The sequence below is a fragment of the Staurois parvus genome, unplaced genomic scaffold (assembly GCF_062004578.1).
Source record: "Staurois parvus isolate SC_StPar_1 unplaced genomic scaffold, SC_StPar_1.0 ptg000845l, whole genome shotgun sequence".
In the NCBI taxonomy this organism is placed as follows: domain Eukaryota; kingdom Metazoa; phylum Chordata; class Amphibia; order Anura; family Ranidae; genus Staurois; species Staurois parvus.
In genome coordinates, this window is record NW_028318641.1 from 2,578,742 (window position 1) to 2,604,214 (window position 25,473).

The window sequence follows — 25,473 nt, forward strand, 5'->3', positions numbered from 1 at the left end:
CCTAGCGGTCTGATTATGTCAGTATTTCTGTTCTCAAAGCGGTACATTGTTTTCCATGGAAATATGTAGTTTTTTTATTGTAGGCCTGTCATTTTTAGGAATAACTCACTGAAATCTGTCCGAACAAGAGTCTAGTAAACATCCCGGGTATGATAAAACTTGAAACACGAAATCATAAATTATAATTTAATAAATAATCATAAAAAATAATATAATAATAATAAATTTAATTCAATAATATAATCAAACCAAAAACACTGACATTTGAAATATAGCGCCAAGTTCGCACATCGCTGAGCAAAGTCGCAGAATCGTTTTCAGTGTCTGATGAGGAATTTCCCCCACGAATCATTATCACTCAATTCTGCAAGTGGTTCTGATTTACTATCGCTGTTCTCTATCCGATCTAAAACTGCTTTTGACCTAAAGGGACGCTTTTTGGACGCCATGGACGTTTCTCAGTTTCCAGGCAGAAGGAACAGTAAAAATGCAGGCAGGGCGCCGGACAAAGCACTCGGGACAAAATGTATGTGAAATGGTTTGATACAGGAATGTTATACTATGTGATTTTAGTGATTGAGTGAATGTCACTTTTTGACATTTTTAAATTTCCCGCCAGTTCCGTCCCCCGTACGTCCCGACGTCGCAAGGGACGGAACCCAGAAGACAGATGCCGGCATAGGCCGGAGGACATTACAGGGGACACTGCAGGAGGGACATCGCGGGAGCGCAGGACAGGGTAAGTGCAGAAGAGATCCCGGAGCAACGCTGAAGTGTATTCCCGAGTGTAGCTCGGGGTTACCGCTTGTGGTCCTGAAACTTTACCCCGAGCTACACTCGGGAATACCACCAGTTGGGTTCAATTTCAAGTAATTTTGTTGCAGTTCCTCCGAATTCCTGAATGAAACCTTGTGCGAAACGCGTTGAGAATTTTTTTTTTTTTTTTCTTTTCAAAAAAAATCAATGCAATGTGGTGACTGGGAGGCATTTGGTGCACCATTGTACAGATTGCCCTCACAAATGTCACTTCCTGCTGTGTGATTGGTTCCTGCACTAAGATACAAACCACATTTTTGGCATTCCTCTTCAATAGGAATTTCATTTTTGGTGAGATACTCCCCAAGGGTTAAAGGAGAACTACAGCCAAAGCCCTTTTGGCTGTACTTTTCCTGTGGATCACAGGAGTGCAGTTAGTTCTGCACTCCTGTGACCCGTTTTCAGTTGCTGTCGGCTGACGCCACGCAGCCGGCCCAGGCTGGGGAAAGATCCCGACTTGAGAGTCTGGAGCGGCACCTGGCTCAGCCTTTCAGTGAGCCGCTGAGAGTCTGAGCCAGTCGCTCTCTCCCCCTCCACGGGCCAGCGCTCCAATGAGGTGGAGGGGCTGGGGCGTATCTACCGTGAGGCAAACAAGGCATTTGCCTAGGGCAGCATCTTTCAGGGGGGGGGCAGCAGGGACATGTAGGTGTGAGCGATCTTCAGAGCAGAGCAGCTCAACGGCTCCCGAGTTGATTTTCCTGCAGCTCCCCTGGGCTGGACAACTGTCCCCTGAGGATGGCCGGCTCCGCTGCGGTCCTATTCCCACTGTATAATCCACCCCCACCCCCCCTCCTCATCCATAAGTAAGGGATTGAATGGGAGTATGAGCAGTGGGGGTGTACAAGGTGTATGTGACTGTTAACACTGGGGGGCTTTACAAGTTATATGTGAGTATGAGCAGTGGGGGTGTACAAGGTGCATGTGAGTATGAGCAGTGGGGGTGTACAAGGTGTATGGGACTGTTGACACTGGGGGGGCTTTACAAGTTATATGTGAGTATGAGCAGTGGGGGTGTACAAGGTGTATGTGACTGTCGACACTGGGGGGCTTTACAAGTTATATGTGAGTATGAGCAGTGGGGGTGTACAAGGTGTATGTGAGTATGAGCAGTGGGGGTGTACAAGGTGTATGTGAGTATGAGCAGTGGGGGTGTACAAGGTGTATGTGAGTATGAGCAGTGGGGGTGTACAAGGTGTATGTGACTGTTGACACTGGGGGGGCTTTACAAGTTATATGTGAGTATGAGCAGTGAGGGTGTACAAGGTGTATGTGACTGTTGACATTGGGGGGGGGCTTTACAAGTTATATGTGAGTATGAGCAGTGGGGGTGTACAAGGTGTATGTGAGTATGAGCAGTGGGGGTGTACAAGGTGTATGTGACTGTTGACACTGGGGGGGGCTTTACAAGTTAACCCCGGTCACATACATAGTTACAGCAAGGCAACGTTTCAGAGTCTCTCAGGACCCCTTCATCAGGCATGTGACCACACATCGTCACATGCCTGATGAAGGGGTCCTGCGAGACTCCAAACGTTGCCTTGCTGTAACTATGTGATCGTTCACTAAAACCTTTGGACCCGTATTGGTGATCCTCGGTGTGCTGGTGACATTCTCCCTTGCTGATTCTGTTCGGTTCCAGCCGACGGTCGCTGCAGCACCCACTTATACACACAGCCATTTTTAAAGCAGGAACGTGTGCGTTTGGATTGTACACTTAAAATCTAGAATTGGGGGCGATATTAGTTTTGCCTAGGGCAGCACAAAACCAAAACACACCACTGTGGGGGGGGGAGCAGATAGCAGTGGCTGATAGTCACCGCTCTCTGCTCAGAGCGGCGGTGATCAGTGGTCATGTGATCGCTGAGTTCTCACACTTAGAGCCGGCGGCGATCAGATGCAGCATCCACCTAGGTAAGTATAACTGAGGGAAGAAAAAGTCCAAACTTCCCTTTTAATGACTTCTAAAGGGATGCAGACATCGCAACCTTCCTAATCGGAACGCTAAAAGTGCACCCGGTGGTTACAATGAACAAGAGCCTCCCATAATAAATGCACATCTTTTTGCAGGTAAAAAATGTGCCTTTACTATTTGTTTGCAAGGCAACCTGTAGCACATTGCACCCGCGCTTAGCTGATGCACATGCAATTCCTGGATCCTGCGGACTCTCCGTATACTGTCTGCCCGTACCTCCCATACAGGCAGTTACTGAATGGCAGGGAGAATCGGTGAACTACGAGAGCATTCACCAGCACCCTTGCAGTTCATGGAGAAATACAAGCTATCGTCCGCAGTGGCAAACAGTAGTTGTAGTTCATCCATCCACAGAATTCTGTGAATGAATGACGCAGCTGTGTGGACAAAGCCCCGTATGGCCAAGCTGTTTTTTAAATTCTGACAATGGGTGCAGGGAAAGGATCCCCTGCCTGCTGTCACAGGGAGAGGGGGGATCGAGGAGAGAACACAGGAGCTGGAATATGTTACATGTTCCACCCTAAATACAGGTGGAACATGTAGCATGTTCCAAAGGTGAACTTATCCTTTAAGGAATCAGTCCTGCAAAGACATAAAGGAACACACATCTTTTTTTTCTTTTTCTTTGGAACAGAAAAAGGTTAAAATTTTCCACATTTGTTACAGTCCTTGCAATGTACATGCAGAGGGGAATGTGTTTTTTTTTTTGGGGGGGGTTCAACAAAATGGAGCTACACGTTAAAATTGAATTCAAGCCTAATACTAACGCCTACAAATCCACCCCCCAAATCATGTGTAGAACAGATCTATATACTTCCCTTTTCTATTCCTGTCTGGTCAAGTGATCCTGCAGCTCTGGCTCCCCTGTGCCGTGGAGCGCTTGACAACCGCTGTGAATTCCAAGAGCCGTGACTTCACCTATAGGCTCCCACGAACAAGCTGTTGTCAACACTCCCTCCTCTCCCCTGCAGCTGCCCACTCTCTGTCAAAGGAGAGCTGGAGCTGCGGGATCAAATGGCCAGAGCAGACTGGCAGTACTAGAGTCGTTGGTTCAAATCCCAACCACGGCACCACCTGCCTGGAGTTTTCATTTTCTCCCTTTGCCTGTGTGGGTTTCCTCCAGTAACTCCGGTTTCCTCCCACGCTCCAAAGACATGCTGGTAGGTGAATTGGATCCTGTCTAAATTGTCCCTAGTATGTGTATGTATGAATGTGAGTTAGGGACCTTAGATTGTACGCCCCTTGAAGGTTAGGGACTGATATGAATGTACAATATATATGTAAAGTGCTGTGTAAATGGACGGCGCTATATAAGTACCTGTAATAAAAAATTAATTAAAAAAGGTAGGTACACGGATTTTTTTTTTTTCCAAACAGGGTAGGTAGGAGGAAAGGGAGGAGGGAACATTTTCAATAATAGTTAGTGCTAGGCTGGAATTCCGCTTTAATCTGTGTATTTAGCGGCTCAGCTTTACACATCCACAAGTTTTAGTCGCACCCTTTCTCCTGCATTCCATCCAGGACATGCTGAGCTTGTAAATTGCCTTGTTTCATTGTAAGCCCTTTACTCCATACAACTTTCTATGGCGTTGCCGAGCTCAGGAGTGGCAGAGAGTCCATGCCAAGGCTCCAGTGCTTCACAACCGTAGAACAAGCGATGGTAATGAAAGCAAAACCGAATCTGTGAGAGATCCCACGGTCATCCTGCACACTTTAAACCGGTCTCTGCCTGACTCCGTGCTTTTCCTACAGAATTCCAAAGGCTGGCGGCGTGTTGTGTCTAGCACTACCATAACGATAGGACATCTGGAAAGATTCACTGGTCTCCCATGACAGGCAAATAGATCCGGTGACACTTCATGGAAAGAAGGGTTGGAAGGAAAGTTCTGCAAGAGCTGAGATATTTTGTTGAGAGTACTGTGAGGTCTTATTATTTTGCTTTCGTTTAGGCGTGCTAATTTTATTCTACTACTGTGCGTTATTTCTGTGGTCAGGACCAAACCATGGTCAACCAAGAGGCAAATTTTGATTGCTATAGTGATTGGGTCGTACACCTTCAGAACTGTCTGGTTTGCTTGTATTGCCTAAGGCAGTGGTCTTCACACTGCCACCCTGGGGCCGGATGCAGCCCTTTCTTTGATTTTATATAGCCCTTAAAGCATTATTCCCCCCACTGTCAGCAACAGTGAGGCATAATTCCTGACACGGACAATGGGCCACTGGTCCACTCACCAACACCCAACAATGGGTGTCAGGAATGGATTCACCACTGGTGGTGGGACTCACCTGCCATGTGGGCTGCAGTACCAGGGCTGGCCAGCGGGTGCTTTCAGCAGCCAGAAGCTCACTTCTGCAATCAAACCATCACCTGAGGCTGATTGCAGGAGGTGTATTTAAGGAATGGCCAGGCCTGCAGTCAGTGCCTTGGTGTTGTTTCCCATGAGCCCCTGTACCTGCATCCTGTGTTCCTGTTCCTCTGCCTATCTTCTGTTGCCGACCTCTGCATTGTTGCTGACCATCTCCTGTTTAACCCCTGGCTTGCCTGACCATCCTTCTGCCTGACCCTCTGTACCGTGCTGCCCGTGAGTTACTGAACCCGGCTTGTGACCCTGACCATCCTTTTGCCTGACCCTCTGTAACGTGCTGCCCGTGAGTTACTGAACCCGGCTTGTGACCCTGACCATCCTTCTGCCTGACCCTCTGTACCGTGCTGCCCGTGAGTTACTGAACCCGGCTTGTGACCCTGACCATTCTCTACCTGATCCTCTGTACCGCGCTGCCCATGAGTTACTGAACCCGGCTTGTGACCCTGACCATTCTCTGCCTGCTCCTTCGGTACCTCGCTGCCCGCACGTTGCTGACCTGGCCTGCCTGACTACGCCTTACGCTACCCAGACGATCCATCCATCCATCCTGCACGGATCCAGCCATCCCTGCTCACACCTTCTGCCTCTTCACATCAGTATATACCTCTGGCGGATCCCTCTACCACGAGCAGGTGTACTCAGGGGCCGCGACCTGGTTCCTGTCTGCTCCAAGTCCATCCCCACCATCAGGGGCCCTGGTGAATAAGCAGACTGGGACTTAGACTCTGTGCCCTGGGGAATCCTGTCCTGAGGACTGCTAGAGGTACCACCAGATGGTCATTAACAGAACCATATGGCCGGCCTGACCATTCCACCTCTCCAGCCCTGACTACGCCTGTGTTCCTGCACATACTAAGATTAGTGGAAGGTTGGTTTGTTTACTGTGCGTTGTATATTTGGGTGGCTAATAATAAATTGTATTGTAATTATATCATTCCTGAAGCCTGTTACTTCCCTGTCCACACATTTCTGGTCATACCCGGATCCCTGACAATGGGACACTATTCGTCCCCCTAATACCAGTGATGGGGCATTGTTCCTTCTACTGAACCCAGGACACTTTCTTCTCCCACTGGCTACAGGCCGCCCCCCAAAGTTTTAAGGACAGTACTCTGGCCTTATATTTGGAAAGTTTGGAAACCCCTGGTCTAAGGCAACCTTTTTACAGTTGCAACACCCTTCAAAAGTATGCAGGTCTCAAGTTACCCCAGTGTGAAATGTCATTTATCAATGGTGAACTTGAACCTGAGATGATGCACACAACCTCCTTGGTGAAATTAACTTCATATCGGTCTCCCCATCACATCATAGGTCCCTCTATCACAGTAGAGGTCCCCCCTATGCGTCAGTGGAACTTTCTGTACATGAGAACCTCCCATCAGAGTCACTCCTTCACTGAGTCCCCTTATCACATCAGAGTCCCCCCTGCACCAAGTCCGCCATTGGAAAATGTGGGGCTCCATTCAGTCTGCCTGACAGTTTCTTCCTCATCAATGTTTCTACTCTGATGCATATGGCAGCCATGCTGGCTAATCCACCCCATATAGAGATGAGAGTTTAAATACCTTATTGCACATGCATAGTAATCGCACCCGTCACGGCTCCAAGCAATCAAATAAAAGTGCCCTGGGCAGCCGGACCCCATCATAAATAGAAATGGACACTATATACTAATTTTTGGGATCAGACAGTTCCTTCCTGCTTTGCCTCCCAACCAATTGAAGAGTCAAGTTTCAGCCTGCCTCAGCTAATACCCCCCCCCCCCCCCCTCCAATTGGTGGCCCTCTCCCCACCAAAGAACCCCCTCATCACAGAGTTCACAGAGTACCCTCTTCACATCAAAGTTAACCCCATCTCAGAGTCCCCTTCTGCTATCAGAGCCCTACCTTACAGCTCCAGCATCATGGGGTGGAAGGCAGAGGAAGGCACGCTTCTGTCCTCGGATGAATGCTGGGAGCTGCCCTGCATGCTGCTCATCCCGAAATAGTGTCATTCATTGCCATGGTGTGCCTGGCCACCAGCACAATAACAATGAATGATGATGTGTGTCCTGGCCCTAGAGCACCATTGGTTGCTATGGTGCTGGCAGGCAGCCTGCACATACTATGGCAACACATTAGAGGGTGCAAATACAGAAAAAGCACAGGACTTCCCATAATCATATAAACTTCCAATACTCATAGCAACCCAGGCAAACCCATACAGTGCTCCCAACTGGGCAACACTGATCTAAAGCACTCTTTAAACAATTACCAAGCAAAATCATTATTTTTCATTATTCCCACACAAAGATTGACTGTGGTAGAGAAAACAATGTTGCAGATTTGGTATATTCCATCCTAAGTACCAAATTAGAAGAACATACACTATACGCACATAAACTTTAATGGCATCCCAGTCTTAGTCCGTAGGGTTCAATATTGAGTTGGCCCCGCCCTTTGCAGCTATAACAGCTTCAACTCTTCTGGGAAGGCCGTCCACAAGGTTTAGGAGGGTGTCTATGGGAAGGTTGGACCATTCTTCCAGAAGCACATTTGTGAGGTCAGGCACTGATGTCGGGGGAGGAGGCCTGGCTCGCAGTCTCCACTCTAATTCATCCTAAAGGTGTTCTATCAGGTTGAGGTCAGAACTCTGCAGGCCAGTCAAGTTCCTCCACCCCAAACTGGCTCATCCATGTTTTTATGGACCTTTCTTTGTGCACTGGTGCGCAGTCATGTTGAAACAGGTAGGGGCCATCCCTAAACAAAGCTGGGAGCATGAAATTGTACAAAATGTCTTGGTATGCTGACGCCTTAAGAGTTCCCATCACTGGAACTAGGGGGCCAAGTCCAACCCCTGAAAAACAGCCCAACATCATAACCCCCCCCCCCCACCCCCCCCTCCACCAAACTTTACACTTAGCACAATGCAGTCAGGCAAGTACCAGTCTCCTGGCAACCACCAAACCCAGATATGTCCATTGGATTGCCAGAGAAGCGTGACTGGTCACTCCAGAGAACGCGTCTCCACAGCTCTAGAGTCCAGTGGCGGCGTGCTTTACACCACTGCATCCGCCGCTTTGCATTGCACTTGGTGATGTAAGGCTTGGATGCAGCTGCTCGGCCATGGAAACCCATTCCATGAAGCTCTCTACACACTGTTGTGCTAATCTGAAGGCCACACCAAGTTTGGAGGTCTTTAGCTATTGACTCTGCAGACAGATGGTGACTTCTGCACACTGTGCACTTCAGCATGCGCTGACTCCGCTCTATCATTTTTGTGACCTACCACTTGGTGGCTGAGTTGCTGTTGTTCCCAGTTTCTTCCACTTTGTTATAATCCCACTAATATCTGAGCGTGGAATATTTAGTAGCCAGGAAATGTCACAGATGGACTTATTGCACAGCTGGCAACCTACAGTGAAGGAAATAAGTATTTGATCCTCTGCTGATTTTGAATGTTTGCCCACTCACAAAGAAATGATCAGTCAAAAAAAACGAATGGTGTATTGTAACACTGAGAGACAGAATAGCAACACAAAATTCAAAAGAAATGCATGTCTAACAAATGATGTACTGATTTTCATGTTCATGAGGGAAATAAGTATTTGATCCCCTTCACAAAACATGACTTAGTACTTGGTGGCAAATCCCTTGTTGGCAATCACAGAGGTCAGATGTTTTTTGGGTTTTTTTTACAATTTTACTGCTCTGACAATGAAGAATCCTTTCCTTAATTTGGGGTTAAACCTCCTTTCTTATAACCCCAAATCGTGGCTGCGTGTCCTCTTCAGGGACCTTAGAGTTCACAGAGTATTACAGTTACTGGAGTCACCTTTGTTATATTTGTACATTGCATATATATCCCGTCCTAAACTCCTTTTCTCCAGAGAGGACCTTATAGTTGAGATTCTTCATCCCCCTTATTCATTTTGTTTCCTTTCGCTGAACTCTTTCTGGTGACCAATACTGAACTTCATATTCAAGATGAGCGTGAGCCGGTGCATGGTAAAGGGTTATAAACATTGATTCATCTCTGATATACTGTATATTGCCCATTGAATTCTATTGCCAAGTCTGTGATCCACAAGCACCCCCAGATCCTTTTTCATCAGCGATTCTCCCCAGGAGAGAACTCCTCCTGATGTGCGATTTTGGCCCCTGAGTGTATACCTTTTACATTTCTCAATATTGAACCTCATCTGCCATGTAGCTGCCCAACCCCCTATTTTGTCAAGGTCTTTCTATAATGGTGCTACATCCTGTGCTGAAGTTGTTTCCTGGCATAATTTGGTATCATCAGCAAACACTGAAATCGAGCTTTTGATTCTAAACTCTATATCATTAACAAACAATGTAAAAACATTGGCTCCAAGACAGGACCCTGGGGCCAACCGCTCAACTTTAGATCATTCAGAGAATGAGTCTTTTATCTTTACTCTCTGGACTCATTCATGTAACTAGTTTCCTCCCACTAATACCAATGATTGGACACCATTCCTTCCACTGACATCAACAATGTGGCACTATTCCTCCACTGACGCCAGTGTTAGGGCACTGTTCCTTCCACTGACACCAACAATAGGGCACTATTACTCCCACTGACACCAACACATGGGCACTATTACTCCCACTGACACCAACACATGGGCACTATTCCTCCCAGTAATACCAATAATGGGGCACTATTCCTCCCACCAATATCAATGATGGGGTACTAATCCTCTCACTGACACCAATGATAGGGCACTATTCTTCCCACTGACACCAATGATGGGGCACTATTCTTCCCACTGACACCAATGATGGGGCACTATTCCTCCCACTGATACTAATGATGGGGCACTATTCCTCCCACTGACACCAATGATGGGGCACTATTTCCCCCACTGATACCAATGATGGGGCACTATTCCTCCCACTGACACCAATGATGGGGCACTATTCCTCCCACTGACACCAATGATGGGGCACTATTCCTCCCACCAGTACCAATGATGGGGAACTCTTCCTCCCACTGACACCAATGATGGGGTACTATTCCTCCCACTAATATCAATGATGGGTCATTGCTTACTCTCATTGACGTCACACTGTTTTCTGCTTCCACTTGTGAAAGGTTGCCCTACCTAAAGTTTAAAGGACGGTAAACTGGCCCTTTGTATAGAAAGTTTGAATTCCACTGAATTAAAAGTACTGAACCAAATGCCTTAGCAAATCTCACTAACTGCCTCATAGACCAGAGGTCTCCAAACTTTCTAAACAACGGGCCAGTTTACTGTCCTTCAGACTTTAGGGGGGGTCAGACTGTGGCCATTAGGAGTAGAAAATGTTCCGATGTTGGATAAAACAATGCCCCATCTTTGGTGCCAGTGGGAGGAATAGTGCCCCAAGTTGGTGTCATTGGGAGGAATTGTGCCTCATCATTGCAGTCATTGGACCCCACTGTTGGTGTCACTGTGAGAAATTGTGCCCCATCTTTGGTGTCATGGGGAGGAATTTTGCCCCTTCTTTGGGTCAGTAGGGGGGAATTATGCCTCATTGTCGGTATCAGTGTATGACATAGTGCCCCAAGGGCTGGATAAAAGCCAGCAAAGAGCTACATCTGGCTCCTGGGCCACAGTTTGGAGATCACTGTCATAGAACGATCACAGGTTGGTCTGACGGAAGCGGTCTTTCATAAATCCATGCTGGTTGTCACTTATGATGCCATGATAATAGACAAATTCCTGTGTACATGACTGTCCTATCTCTTTATCTAATAGGTTTTATTAGCCAAGATGGCCAATGGCTGAATGGTTAGCACTTCCGTCTGGCAGCACTAGGGTCATTGGTTCAAATCCCAACTATGGCACAACCTGCCTGGAGATTGCATGTTCTCCCTGTGCCTGCGTGGGTTTCCTCTGGGTGCTATGGTTTCCTCCCAGGCAAAAGGTAGACATAACCTTGAGAATGACCATACCATGGATGTTTATAGTCCAAGCATACTGGATATACAGCAGAACATTGTAAATATGATTGCTGTTTTACCCTTCAATGAGTGTGAAATTCTGTTCAGCCAGTCTTGCGATATGCACTCATCTGCAGTGCTGCTCGCCTAGGCAAGTTTCAGATTTATGTCCTGGTCAGCTCCTGTGTCACCTCTCCTCTTCCATCCTGTTCATTGGAAAATGAATCGGCATCGACTCCTCCATCCAATGAGCAAACCAGAGATCCCAACAAAGCTAAATGAAGTCGTAGCAAAGAGCTCTTCCTGGCTGTGCAGTGCGGCAGGCCTTGCAATGAGGTTTAGGGGCTGAATCATTACTGGCTGCATTCATCGTATCTACCTTATGTGATTGTAATCCGATGTCATGTTCTACTTTTGTTCTCCAGATGGATGACGGGGTCATGGGGCCAGTGCTCGGCCACCTGCGAAAAAGGATTCCAGCAGCGAGAAGTTACCTGTGTATACCAGCTGCAGAATGGCACCTATGTCAACACGCGGGATATTTATTGCACTAGCCCCAAGCCGGCAACTAGACAGAGCTGTGATGGTCAAGACTGTCTGTCTATATGGGAGGCTTCAGAATGGTCAGCAGTAAGTGTGGATCAGAGAAGCCGTACAGATCCGATGGCAGTTGGATGTCCTGACCACCAATCAATGGTTCCATTGCGGTTCTATTCATGTTAAATATCTATGGAGAAGATAGCCCAGCCAGACCCCCTTACCTCCGCCGTGTGTTGGGGGAAACAGTATCAGTTGACTGAAACAATTCAACACAACTGAGTACCTCCCCCCACCCCTAAAAAAAATATAATCAGCTCAGCGATTCTTATAGCTATAAAAATCTTTTCCTGATCCATAATATCCCAGATGGAAGAAAAATATATTTGAAATATATTTTAAAAATATTCTTTCCAAATATATTGACATTTATTTGAAATACTACAATTTTGGCCGTATTCAATATATATAAATATACTGCATGTTGAAATGCATTTTTTATATATTACAAATCATATGATAAATATTGTTAAAATATATCTTTTTAAAATATATTCTTCAGATTTTTTTTTAACATATAAAAAGGTAATTTTAACATACATTTTTACATATATATATATATATTTGTTTGTGTATTTCAGGTACTTATATAGCGCCATCAATTTTAGGCGTTTTACATATATATATATATATATATATATATTTCTTGAAATATATTTTATGGGTATATATATATATATATATATATATATATATATATATATGTATGTGTTTATGTATGTATGTATTTATATATATATTTTTATATATATATATATATATATATTTTTTTTTTTTTTATTTATTTATTTATTTTTTTTTAATACGGCCAAAATTGTAGTATTTCAAATATATGTCAATATATTTGGGAAGAATATTTTTAAAATCGATTTCAAATATATTTTTATTCCATATGGGATGTTTCATGCCTTTGGGAATTGTAAGGCATTTTTGCAGTTGGCTCAACCTATTTTTTTTTATGTAATCAAGAATACATTTTTGGAGTATAATTGCCTTTTGTAAAAGGAACATATAGGGGTCTACCTATAAAAAAAATATTGGCTGGACACGTGTGACATGCATTCACTCATCCTCGACATATTCTCTCCTTATTTTCTTAAAGTATTACTAAACCCAGGACCCTGCATTCACTGTCTGATCTCTAGGGCAGCACAGTTGCTTAATGGTTAGCACTTCCGCCTGGCAACACTAGGGTCGTTGGTTTGAATCCCAACCACAGCACCAGCTGCCTGGAGTTTGCATGTTCTCCCTGTGCCTGCGTGGGTTTCCTCTAGGTAGTCCAGTTTCCTCCCACTTTCCAAAGACATGCTGGTAGGTTAATTGGCTCCTGTCTAAATTGTCTCTATTATGTGTCTGTATGAATGTGAGTTAGGGACCTTAGATTGTACTCTCCTTGAGGGTTAGGGACTGATGTGAATGTACAATATGTATGTAAAGTGCTGCGCAAATTGACAGTGCTATATAAGTACCTGAAATAAATAAAAACAATAAAAATCTCCCACAGTACACAGCCCCAAGCCTGGGGAGTGGAAAGAACAAGTTATTTAGGAATATTAATGTTCTGTATCCATATGGAATGGATAGTTGAATGAAGTCAAGTAAAGCCTGGAAGTCCCAGTACGTGATATAAAATATTTGGAAATCTGCTACGACGTGCTGTGAGGATGCCGTCACCCATAATTCTAGCTGTACTATGACCATATACATTGATAGATTCAGCACATTAAAAGGTCTATTTATTTTAAAAAATCGCTGGACTAACGCATGCACCCAGTTATAACAAATTTCCCCCATATGTTGTATAAAAGGTTTATGATCTATGATCGTCGGATCCATCTAGTGGCCATAATTTGGTATTTTCCTGAAATACCTTAATCAGGAAAATCCCACTTAATAGCCACTAGATGGAGCTGACAATCATAGGAAATAAACCTATTGAGACAAAATATAGGGAAAATTTGTTACAGATTAGTGAATGTTTGTTTGATTTAGTTTTTTTTGTTTTTTTCAAATAAACCATTAAGGGTCTGTGCACAAGGACATTCATAAAGAACCGTGAAGCAATTTTTCATGAATAGGACTTCACCAACCTGTATAAATGTCTCTCTTATATATGTAGTGCTCCTCAGACTGCGGGCGAGGCACCAAGAAGAGGAGGATATCCTGTACCAATACAAGGGGCAAATGTGACTCTGCAACTAGGCCAAAAGAAGAGGAGGACTGTGAGAATTACACAGGATGCTATGAGTGGAAGACAGGGGACTGGTCCAAGGTAAGGACTAAATGGAACCCAATTCCTGCATACATAAAAACAAAAAAGGACTCTTTAAAGTGGAAATCTCTGAAATGAAAAAAGCATATCCTCCTATAGTGTGTGCTTGCCTCAATCCAAAGCACCTAGTGTAAGTTCTGTCTGCTCTCTCTTTCTTCTACTATCTGCATGAGTCAGTCCTGACATTCTATGCCGACACCAAACAATCCAGAGAAAGGGTCCCACTCCAGCACACAGAAGGTAATTGACAGCCTAAGCCAGGGGTAGGCAACCTGCGGCTCTCCAGCTGTTGCAGGACTACAAGTTCCATCATGCCTCTGCAAGTCATAGCTGTAACTGTCAGTTTTGTAATGTTGCAATGCCTCATGGGAAATGTAGTTCCACAACAGCTGGAGAGCCGCAGGTTGCCTACCCCTGGCCTAAGCTGTGCATGTTGCCCTTTGAGATTGTGTAGAAGAGGTGTGTCCTTTCCCTCCACTCAGGTTTCAGTTTACACTCAGCTCTCTTCTATGCTGTGTGACATCCCCATCTATGAGAGGCTGAAAGCCTCTAAAAAAAAAAAAAAAAAATCAAAAACAGAATTTCTGAGTTGGAAAACGTCTCCTGGGTGAGCTGCGCTTTGCCATAGATTTCTATTGTATCCTCTAGGTGTGCTGCACTTTCTAAAAACACAGCAAAACTCCTGCATTCAGGAATTTTAGTGCACCTAACCTGCAGGATATAAAAGAAGTCTATGGCTAAGTGCAGCACACCCACAGGAAAGCTGCAGGTAGACTGCACTGCACCCACGGTGTGGGTAGACCGCAGCACATCAGTGTGAAAGCAGCCCTATACTATTATGCCCGGTGTATTTCTTCACACTGACCTGAACATCTCTTCTTTCCTGCTGTTGGCACCACTCTGGAGACCACTAGTGGTCTCGATAGTGACGGGATAAGAGGTGGGGTGCAGTTGGTATCACTCCGCATGGGACAGAAGCCGGCACTACAGAGGAGGCATCGGCTTATGCAGCTCTTGCTCCCTACTACACCTCCAACTTTACAAGTAGTCCCTCTGCATTGCACTCTGTTTGATGCTCTGCGATGGCGTGTCAACAAGCCCAGACCACAGTCTACCAGTCACCTCACTGCGATCTAAACACCCCAAGCTCACGTGTGAACGAGCCTTAATGCTCACAAATTCTTCCGTTTCCCCCACCAGAATAATACCGTGACAAGATGTTGTTCACATTTTCAAGAGACGTCGATCTTTGCAAAGGGAATTTACCCCAGAGCTTAGTAAATGTGGTGAAATGTCGCTTTGCAAAGGATTCCCAATGGCGCACAAGGAAAATGGAAACAAAAAAGCAACACTTTTGCTTGCACAGGATTGGATGAAGTCAGCAGAGGAAATTCCCTTGCAAAGTTCAACTCCCCTAGCGAAGTGATCAACCTATTTGCCTTTAGTGACCGAACCCCCACGACTCAGGAACACAATTCAAAAAGACGAGTTTTTGTAAAGCTTTCTAAATAGGGATTTAGTTTTTTAGTGTAAACCAAGACATATTGGAGATTTGTAGTGTTATGACTTTTCTAGCCCTGGCTTCAGAGGACAGGAAAGGAGACATGATTGATTGAAAAGTAATCTCTTCATATTACATTTTCTAATGTAGTATGCGCTTTGCTTAGTTTTGATCTTTGTTTTCTCAGTAAGGTCCACAATAAACTCATTCTACCACGTTGCGTCCTTTTGACTGCTTTTCACAGCAAGTCTCCTTTGTCTGCTTGTGTAGTGAACTCAAACACACAGTTACAATAATTGATTGATTTGAAAACACAACTGCTCTTTGTCATTTGGGGTGGATTTAAAGCTGTATTGAACCCGAAAACCAAAATTTTATAAATTGCCGCTTACCGACTCCTCATTGTGGTGTCTGCTTTAGTTTTCTGTTTTTAGTTTTTTCATATCTTTATTTTAACCTGGTGATCCAGCTAGTAAATCTGTTGTCGTTCAACTTCCTTGAACAGGCCAAGCTGTCCCACTAAAATGACAGTTGGAAGGTTGGGATCATTATTTTATTTTTTTACAGTTCTGTTCTTAATGGGACAATGAACATGGACTGTACTGAAAGTAATGCAAAATTGGGCATAACTTTGTTAAAAACTTACATAAGTCGTTCAAATTTCATATGTTGGTAGAGTACTGCTTCTTTTATAGTAACTCTTTCATTGCAGGCAAATAATAAATTCCAAGCAGAAGCAATGTGCTGTCATTGAGTGCCTGACAATGGAGGGGTGCAGGCTGTCCTACATCCACAGAAGAGTACAGTTTGTTTACAGAGATGACACCATTGACCAGAGCAATGGATGAAGAAGTTTAAAGAAGGGGAAACCCGCTTTGAAGACACACCGCACAGTGGGAGACCAGCATTGAAGGCACACCAAACAGTGGGAGACCAGCATTGAAGACACACCGCACAGTGGGAGACCAGCATTGAAGGCACACCGCACAGTGGGAGACCAGCATTGAAGGCACACCGCACAGTGGGAGACCAGCATTGAAGGCACACCGCACAGTGGGAGACCAGCATTGAAGGCACGCCGCACAGTGGGAGACCAGCATTGAAGGCACACCGCACAGTGGGAGACCAGCATTGAAGACACACCGCACAGTGGGAGACCAGCATTGAAGACATGCTGCACAGTGGAAGACCAGCATTGAAGGTACACCGCATAGTGGGGAACCAGCATTGAAGACATGCAGCACAGTGGGTGACCAATATTGAACACACGCCGCACAGTGGGAAACCAGCATTGAAGACACTCCGCACAGTGGGAGACCAGCATTGAAGACGCCGCACAGTGGGAGATCCGCATTGAAGACACGTCGCACAGTGGGAGACCAGCATTGAAGACACGTCGCACAGTGGGAGACCAGCATTGAAGACACGTCGCACAGTGGGAGACCAGCATTGAAGACACGTCGCACAGTGGGAGACCAGCATTGAAGACACGTCGCACAGTGGGAGACCAGCATTGAAGACACGTCGCACAGTGGGAGACCAGCATTGAAGACACGTCGCACAGTGGGAGACCAGCATTGAAGACACGTCGCACAGTGGGAGACCAGCATTGAAGACACGTCGCACAGTGGGAGACCAGCATTGAAGACACGTCGCACAGTGGGAGACCAGCATTGAAGACACGTCGCACAGTGGGAGACCAGCATTGAAGACACGTCGCACAGTGGGAGACCAGCATTGAAGACACGTCGCACAGTGGGAGACCAGCATTGAAGACACGTCGCACAGTGGGAGACCAGCATTGAAGACACGTCGCACAGTGGGAGACCAGCATTGAAGACACGTCGCACAGTGGGAGACCAGCATTGAAGACACGTCGCACAGTGGGAGACCAGCATTGAAGACACGTCGCACAGTGGGAGACCAGCATTGAAGGTACGCCGCACAGTGGGAGACCAGCATTGAAGACCTGCCGCACAGTAGAAGACCAGCATTGAAGGTACACCGCACAGTGGGGGACCAGCATTGAAGACACGCGGCACAGTGGGGAGACCAGCATTAAAGACACGCCACACAGTGGGGAGGCCAGCATTAAAGACACGCCGCACAGTGAGGAGACCAGCATTGAAGACACGCCGCACAGTGGGAGACCAGTGTTAAAGATGCCGCACAGTGGGAGACCAGTGTTGAAGACACGTCGCACAGTGGGGAGACCAGCATTGAAGACACACCGCACAGTGGGAGACCAGCATTGAAGACACGCCGCACAGTGGGAGACCAGTGTTGAAGACGCTGCACAGTGGGGAGACCAGCATTGAAGACACACCGCACAGTGGGAGACCAGCATTGAAGGTACGCCGCACAGTGGGAGACCAGCATTGAAGACACTCCGCACAGTGGGAGATCATCAATGTTGGACAACCTGCACCCCTCCCTCTTCAAGAACTCAATGATGGCACATTGTTTCTGCTTGGAATCCATTGTTTAGCTGCAATGAAAGAGAAGAGTTACTAAAGAAGAAGACTTTTAATACTAACATGTGAACGTTAATAAAAAAAAGTTATGCCCACTTTTGCATTACATTCAATATTATTATTATTATACAGGATTTATATGGCGCCAACAGTTTGCTCAGCGCTTTACAATATAATGGGAGACAATACAGTTCAATACAAGAGGGTTAGGAGGGCCCTGCTCCTTGGAGCTTACATTCAATACAGCCCTTGTACATGTGGTGCTTTATCATATGTTTCCAAGTGCTTTCTAACCCTAGTTATGAGTTAGGAGTACCAACCTGCCTTCTTTACCTCCTGCCTCGGCCATTCCAACAACAGCCATGAAGGAGACGGCTGGTTCATAGCTGCTGTGATTACTTTCCCCACACAAGCAACGGCAAGGAGGGGGGGGGGAACATATCTGCCCATGCATTCCTCTTGCTATTGCATGTCTGTGGAAAGTGCTCACAGCTAGATAACCTGCATCTATGAATCGGCTGTCTCCTTCATAGCTGTTGTCGGATCAGCCTGGGCAGGAGGGGAGGGGGACAGGCGAGACCTCATAAGTAGGATTAGAAAGCACATAGAAACATGGGACAGAGCACTAAATGTCCTCTGCCCCATAGGGGACAAAACTGTAAAAAAAATACAATAATGATGGATCTCCTGTGTTGCTTACATTTGATCTTGGGTTTTTAAGGGAATACATTGATAGCTTCTGTAATTCATCTTAGGCTGACTTTATTTGCAATAAAGCTCCTGCTGCTTTCTCCTTGCAGCATTTCAAACTGAGAAACCGAGTGGTTGAATTTTTCCTTTTTGACACTTTAATTTTGTTCCTGCAGTGCTCGTCCACCTGCGGTAAAGGCCTGCAATCTCGTGTAGTACAGTGTATGCACAAAGTGACCGGTCGCCACGGAATTGAATGTTCCTTTCTGTCCAAGCCAGTGGCCTATAAGCAATGTCATCAAGAAGCTTGCAATGAAAAAGTGAATGCCAACACCATCACATCTCCAAGACTTGGTTGGTAACATCAGGTTTTTAGAACTTCTTTATTTAAACTTGATTGCATGAATATGTTACAAGGCAATTTGGAATTAATGGCTTATAATTATGACTTTTCAAAGCTGATCTCCAGGGCTGAGAGTTTCCATACATAGATTTGGCCAGCTTGGCACAATGTAGGTATGCATATGTGAGACCTGTTTGGCCTCTCTGGAAGCTGCAAGTCATTGTAGAAGCCTGAGCTACTATAGTGATGGCTGCGGTCTTCCAAGTGCTGCCCTTCTGCATAGTAACCACAAGGAGTCATTCACTCTGCACTGCTGCCATTCAGAGAACTTCTTGCATTTTTCTCAAAGCCTTCTCTGGTTGGACAAGGTGGAGAGGAAGAGCAGTGACGTATGGATCTTCACCTCATCTAATCAGAAAACTCTTTACATTTGTTGGAGAAAAATGCACAGGGCGGTGACATCAGGATCTCCACCTCGTCCATTCTGAGAACATTTTTCAATTGTTGAGAAAAACTGCAAGGTGTTCTCTGAATGGTGGCCGAGCAAGTGACTCCCTGTGGGGCAGAGGGGGAAATGCTTAGCACACAAATGACTGTGGCCATTACTGTAGGAGATTGTGCTACTAAAGTGATTTACAGCTTTCAACAGGGCCGATCACGCATTGCATATGCATACTTGCCAAGCTGGCCCAATGTAAGTATGCAAAATATGTCATCTGTGGAGTTCAGATTTAAATGTTTTTTGTGTTTTTTTTAATTTGTCTATACTATTTACACTCACCGGCCACTTTATTAGACACACCTTGCTAGTGCCAAGAAAACATCCCCCACACCATTACACCACCACCAGCCTGAACCATTGATACAAGGCAGGATGGATCCCCCACACCATGACACCACCAGCCTGAACCATTGATACAAGGCAGGATGGATCCCCCACACCATGACACCACCACCACCAGCCTGAACCATTGATACAAGGCAGGATGGATCCCCCACACCATTACACCACCACCAGCCTGATCCATTGATACAAGGCAGGATGGATCCCCCACACCATTACACCACCACCAGCCTGATCCATTGATACAAGGCAGGATGGATCCACCACACCATTACACCACCACACCAGCCTGAACCATTGATACAAGGCAGGATGGATCCACCACACCATGACACCACCACCACCAGCCTGAACCATTGATACAAGGCAGGATGGATCCACCACACCATTACACCACCACCACCAGCCTGAACCATTGATACAAGGCAGGATGGATCCACCACACCATGACACCACCACCAGCCTGAACCATTGAAACAAGGCAGGATGGATCCACCACACCATTACACCACCACTACCAGCCTGAACCATTGATACAAGGCAGGATGGACCCACCACACATTACACCACCACCACCAGCCTGAACCATTGATACAAGGCAGGATGGATCCACCACACCTTTACACCACCACCACCACCAGCCTGAACCATTGATACAAGGCAGGATGGATCCACCGCACCATTACACCACCATCACCAACCTGAACCATTGATACAAGGCAGGATGGATCCATGCTTTCATGTTGTTTACGCCAAATTCGGACCCTACCATCTGAATGTCGCAGCAACCAGTCTACCCATTCTCCTCTGACCTCAACAAAGCATTTTCATCCACAGAACTGCCACTCACTATAGATTTTCTTTTTTTTTGGATCATTCTCTGTAAACCCTAGACATGGTTGTTCATGAAAATCCCAGTAGATCAGCAGTTTTTGAAAGACTCAGACCAGCCCATCTGGCACCAACAACCATGCCAATCTGAATCAACTTTAGGAGACGGTCCTGGCGCTTGCTGGACATGCATTCAGTGCATTTCTGTGGGGGAAAAAAACTCTTCAAAAACACACCAATCTGCCCAAGTCAAGCTATTAAAGAAACAATAATTGTTTTTGTTTTTCAGCCATTTGGTTGCAGATGACTTGGAGTGGAGATGTGAACCAATAATTGATTTTTTCTTTCTCCTCCAGCGTTTTGAAGCTTCGAGCTACAAAACTCTCAGGTGTGAATGCAGCCTAAGTGAAGTCCAGCATAATCCATGAAGGTGTCTTCAGAGACATGTTTTTAATAAATCCTAATCAGTGTTCTCTACTTCAATGCATCCTTAAGAAGCACACCATGATTTGACTTTTATAAAAATCCATCATAAAGAACACGGCCATCTGTTGATCTCATATTTAGATTTTACCATTTTCAAGTTTTGTTGTCTTTATCATGCAACCCTAACCAAGTTTTTCTTCTTACAGCTGCACTGACGTACAAGTGCACTGGTGACCAGTGGACAGTGTACTGCCGAGTTATCCGGGAGAAGAACCTCTGCCAGGATATGAGGTGGTACCAGCGATGCTGCCAGACCTGCAGGGACTTCTATGCCAACAAGCTGCAGCCACAGAGCTAGTAGCCCCATAGCACTGACCGGGGCATTGCCGTAAGAGCAGTGCCGCCACCATCACCCTAGACTTGAACACACTTGGTGCTCTTCATGTCAGGAGACCCAACATGGCTAGCACCAGAACCAAAGAACAAGAGTTAAATATCCCGTATAATGCTGTGCTTGTTCTGCTTATAAAAAAGGTTTCCTCGTGGCTGTTTGTCCACACGTAGAATGACTTTATATGGATTGAGCATACATTCTCAGGCAACTCAAAGGAGACTGGAGGAAACCGTAATCTGTGACGGCTTGTGCGAAAGGTGAGACTCAGGCACAAAACGACATGATGATTCACATGGGTGCTCCTGGCAAAGTGAGATCACTTGCCGTGCTTTGCAGTGACCATGTCATTATGCAGTATGGTACTGCCGGACATGGACGACTGCCCAATGACAACATTCAAGGTGCTTTGTGAGTGTTGCACATTTGCACAATTGTGCGTGACGGCCTGTCCTTGTTTACAGGCAACATCTTTATTATTATATATATTTCTTTTTGTACCACAATAGGCTATTCAAAAAAAAAAAAAATCTTACACCATTTGTACTGTCTGAAACAATCAGCATCTCAAATATAAGATGTCATAGTTACTGTCAAATATTAATGTATTGTTTTTAATTCTGTTCTGGAAAACGACATTCCAGCTACAATGTGAATGTGAGGCACATGGGGAGTCTCCAACCTTAATCTCGTTGCCTTTCAGCTTGAGGTTGCCATTGCCCTTTTCAATGTTCCAGAAGGGGGGGGGGAGGGTGTTGTGTTTTCTGTAATCCATCACATGGGTACCACTCAGCACCCCATTCCATTGATGCAGAAAAGTATGGGCCTACTTGCTTGATATGGAATATCTATACCGGTGGTGTCCAAGAGTGCCCTTCTGGAGGACCTTTAGAATGTTGCCTTAGACCCCTCCAAACAGTTAACACTTAGAAAAAGAGAAAAAAATATATGCAAGAATGTTGTTTTTTATTTTTATTCTGAGGTTTATTGAGGAACCTCTTAAAAATGTAATACTTGTTTAGGATAAATGGGCCACCAACACCATGAATTTTTGTAGGCAGTAAGGGGCCTGTGGACAAGCGGACATTACCATTGCCAGCTATAGCAACAGTGGCCATCTCTAATATATAAATATTGATTGTGAACCAACACCAAAAAGTGGTGATGCCGCTCCAGGCTCCTATTGTGTCCAGATCTGGTGGCTCATGCTGAGATTGCAGGCTGAAGGAGAGCTCATATCGCTCAATGAACGCAAGCATGAAAAACAAAAACCTTCAAAAAGCTGCACATCCCTCAAAACACAAGAGTGTGTACAGAAGTAGCAGCTTCAGGTCCAGCTCCATCTAGGCTCCATCTAGGCCATACCCCAACATGTTTCACCCCACCCATGCTTAAAGTAGAACTATAGGCAAAACTTTTTTTTTTTCATTTTGGATAGAGTAAGGGAGGGTTATAATCCCTGCCAGTCTTTTGTGCCATCTGGGCAATTTTACCTTCACTTCCTGTCCCATTTTCAAAACCGGAAGCGAGAAAATCTCTGCAAATTAGGAGAACTCCTTGGGGACCCCCAGACCACCACAACTAGATTTGCCCTCTATTTCGTTTCTAGGGACAATTTAAAATTAGGGGTTTCTTTTACTCCCTCCTCATTGGCCTACCGAATTGCAGGCTATCCCCTCTTCAGTCTATCATGAATGCTGCTGCCAGACTCATCCACCTTACTAACCGTTCTGTATCTGCCACCCCTCTCTGCCAATCCCTCCATTGGCCTCCACTGAGTGTCTTCCACCCCTCTCTGCCAATCCCTCCACTGGCCTCCACTCAGTGTCCTCCACCCCTCTCTGTCAATCCCTCCACTCAGTGTCTTCCACCCCTCTCTGCCAAACCCTCCACTGGCCTCCACTCAGTGTCCTCCACCCCTCTCTGTCAATCCCTCCACTGGCCTCCACTGAGTGTCTTCCACCCCTCTCTGCCAATCCCTCCACTGGCCTCCACTCAGTGTCCTCCACCCCTCTCTGCCAATCCCTCCACTCAGTGTCTTCCACCCCTCTCTGCCAAACCCTCCACTGGCCTCCACTCAGTGTCCTCCACCCCTCTCTGTCAATCCCTCCATTGGCCTCCATTCAGTGTCCTCCACCCCTCTCTGCCAAACCCTCCACTGACCTCCACTCAGTGTCCTCCACCCCTCTCTGCCAATCCCTCCACTGACCTCCACTCAGTGTCCTCCATCCCTCTCTGCCAATCCCTCCACTGGCCTCCCATTGCTCAACGGATAAAATTCAAAACATTAACAATAACATATAAAGTCATTTATAACTCCGCCCCAAATTACATCACCAATCTTGTCTCCAAATATCACCCAAACCATAATCTCCGCTCCTCGCAAGACCTCCTGCTCTCTAGCTCCCTTGTCTCCTCCTCCCATGCTCGTCTCCAGGACTTTTCCAGAGCTTCCCCCATCCTCTGGAACTCTCTACCCCAATTTATCTGACTATCGCCTACTCTGCTCACTTTTAGGCGATCTCTGAAAACCTATCTCTTCAGGGAAGCCTATCCTGCCTTCAGCTAATACTGGAATCTTCTACTCTTCCTACCAGTCCATCCCGCACAGTTACTACCTTTTTGTACCACTAGCCCCTCCCTCTTAGATTGTTAGCTCCAAGGAGCAGGGCCCTCCTAACCCTCTTGTATTGAACTGTATTGTTGCTGTATTGTCTCCCGTTATATTGTAAAGCGCTGAGCAAACTGTTGGCGAAATATAAATCCTGTATAATAATAATAAAAAAAATAATACTATCACTTTCAATGAGAATGGTAAACAGGACAAAAAGGGTGAATCTCCCTAATGGGGGCACAGACAGCAATAAAAACCAACAGGGGTTCTAATTCCTCTCCACTCGTACCAAAACTAAGAAAAAAGTTTTGCCTTTGGGTATACTTTATTCCATAATTACGCCCTGTGGGCCGGGTGAAATGCGTTGGTAGCATTGCTTGGATGGAGCCCAACCTGAGGCTGCTTCTTCTATAGACGCTGTAGGGCTTTACAGGATGTGCAGCATTTGGGAGGTTTTTGTTCTTCATGCCTATATAAATATTGATGACTTGTGTGTGTGGTGTTCATCATCCAATCAGCAGGCTGCATGTGGGGAGGTGTATGAATCGCAAAAGTGGCTGGACACAGTAAAGCTGGCCATACACCAATACAAATCTTTGTTTTCGAACCCAGTGACAAGAAGATGGGCATTTTGCTGGAATTAATGCGGTTTTTGTTTGGGAAAGTCCATTCATTCCACAATTTAAATTAAATTTTGAAGTACTTTCAGACATCAAATGTGTTACGCTGTGTCATCTACTAGTGTTCGGCCAGCTTGGCAGTGACCATTCACAGTATTCAACGGTGTATTTAGCTGTGTGCATGGAGGTCCAGAGGATCCAGAGCTGGGACAAGGCCATCCAGTGCTCAGGGCGAAGATGCCAAACTGCTGCAGGAGGGAGGAGAAAGCAGAATCCTCCCTTCCACAGCCAGGGGCGGACTGACCATTTGGAAACTCGGGCACTGCCCGAGGGCCCAGGGTCAGTAGGGGGCCCCATGAGATGCCCCTGGTACCTTTTTCATAGGCTTTTTTGAGTTTGGGCAAGGACACAGGGGCCCCATGATCCCCTAGTGCCCGGGGGCCCCATGAGTTGTCAGTCCGCCCCTGTCCATAGCTATCTTGACTACAATGGTGCTCCATTCAACAGTTGCCTGAATGGCAGGGTCCCCCCTTTCCACAATACTGCACCAAGGCAAGTGCCCCTCCCCCCCCCCCCCCCCCGTGTCTTGGCCATGGACACATCAAAAATACTTCCCTTGTTTGCTATTCTCCCTTCACAGGACAGGTAATTCCAGTGATCTTCTCAAATGGTCCTCTTCATCCTTATTTTTGACAAGTGGAAAGTCTTCCACCGCTTTCTTTATGCAAACCGTTTAAATCCCCAAGATTCGTTTCTACAGGTTCTACGAAATGATCTGATACTTCATG

At 45.9% G+C, this 25,473-nt stretch overlaps 1 protein-coding gene across 2 annotated transcripts in view; it reads left to right on the top strand.

Moving 5' to 3' along the window:
- Positions 1 to 22,049, top strand: part of ADAMTS17 (ADAM metallopeptidase with thrombospondin type 1 motif 17) — a 508,325-nt gene extending 486,276 nt beyond the window's left edge. For both annotated transcript variants that reach the window (XM_089655532.1, XM_089655533.1), the window contains 4 exons: positions 11,508 to 11,712; positions 13,799 to 13,951; positions 18,793 to 18,970; positions 21,267 to 22,049. In XM_089655532.1, the coding sequence (XP_089511658.1) occupies positions 11,508 to 11,712; positions 13,799 to 13,951; positions 18,793 to 18,970; positions 21,267 to 21,418 (688 nt within the window). In that variant the 3' untranslated portion in view covers positions 21,419 to 22,049. The remainder of the gene's footprint in view (positions 1 to 11,507; positions 11,713 to 13,798; positions 13,952 to 18,792; positions 18,971 to 21,266) is intronic.
- The last annotated feature ends 3,424 nt before the right edge of the window (positions 22,050 to 25,473 follow it).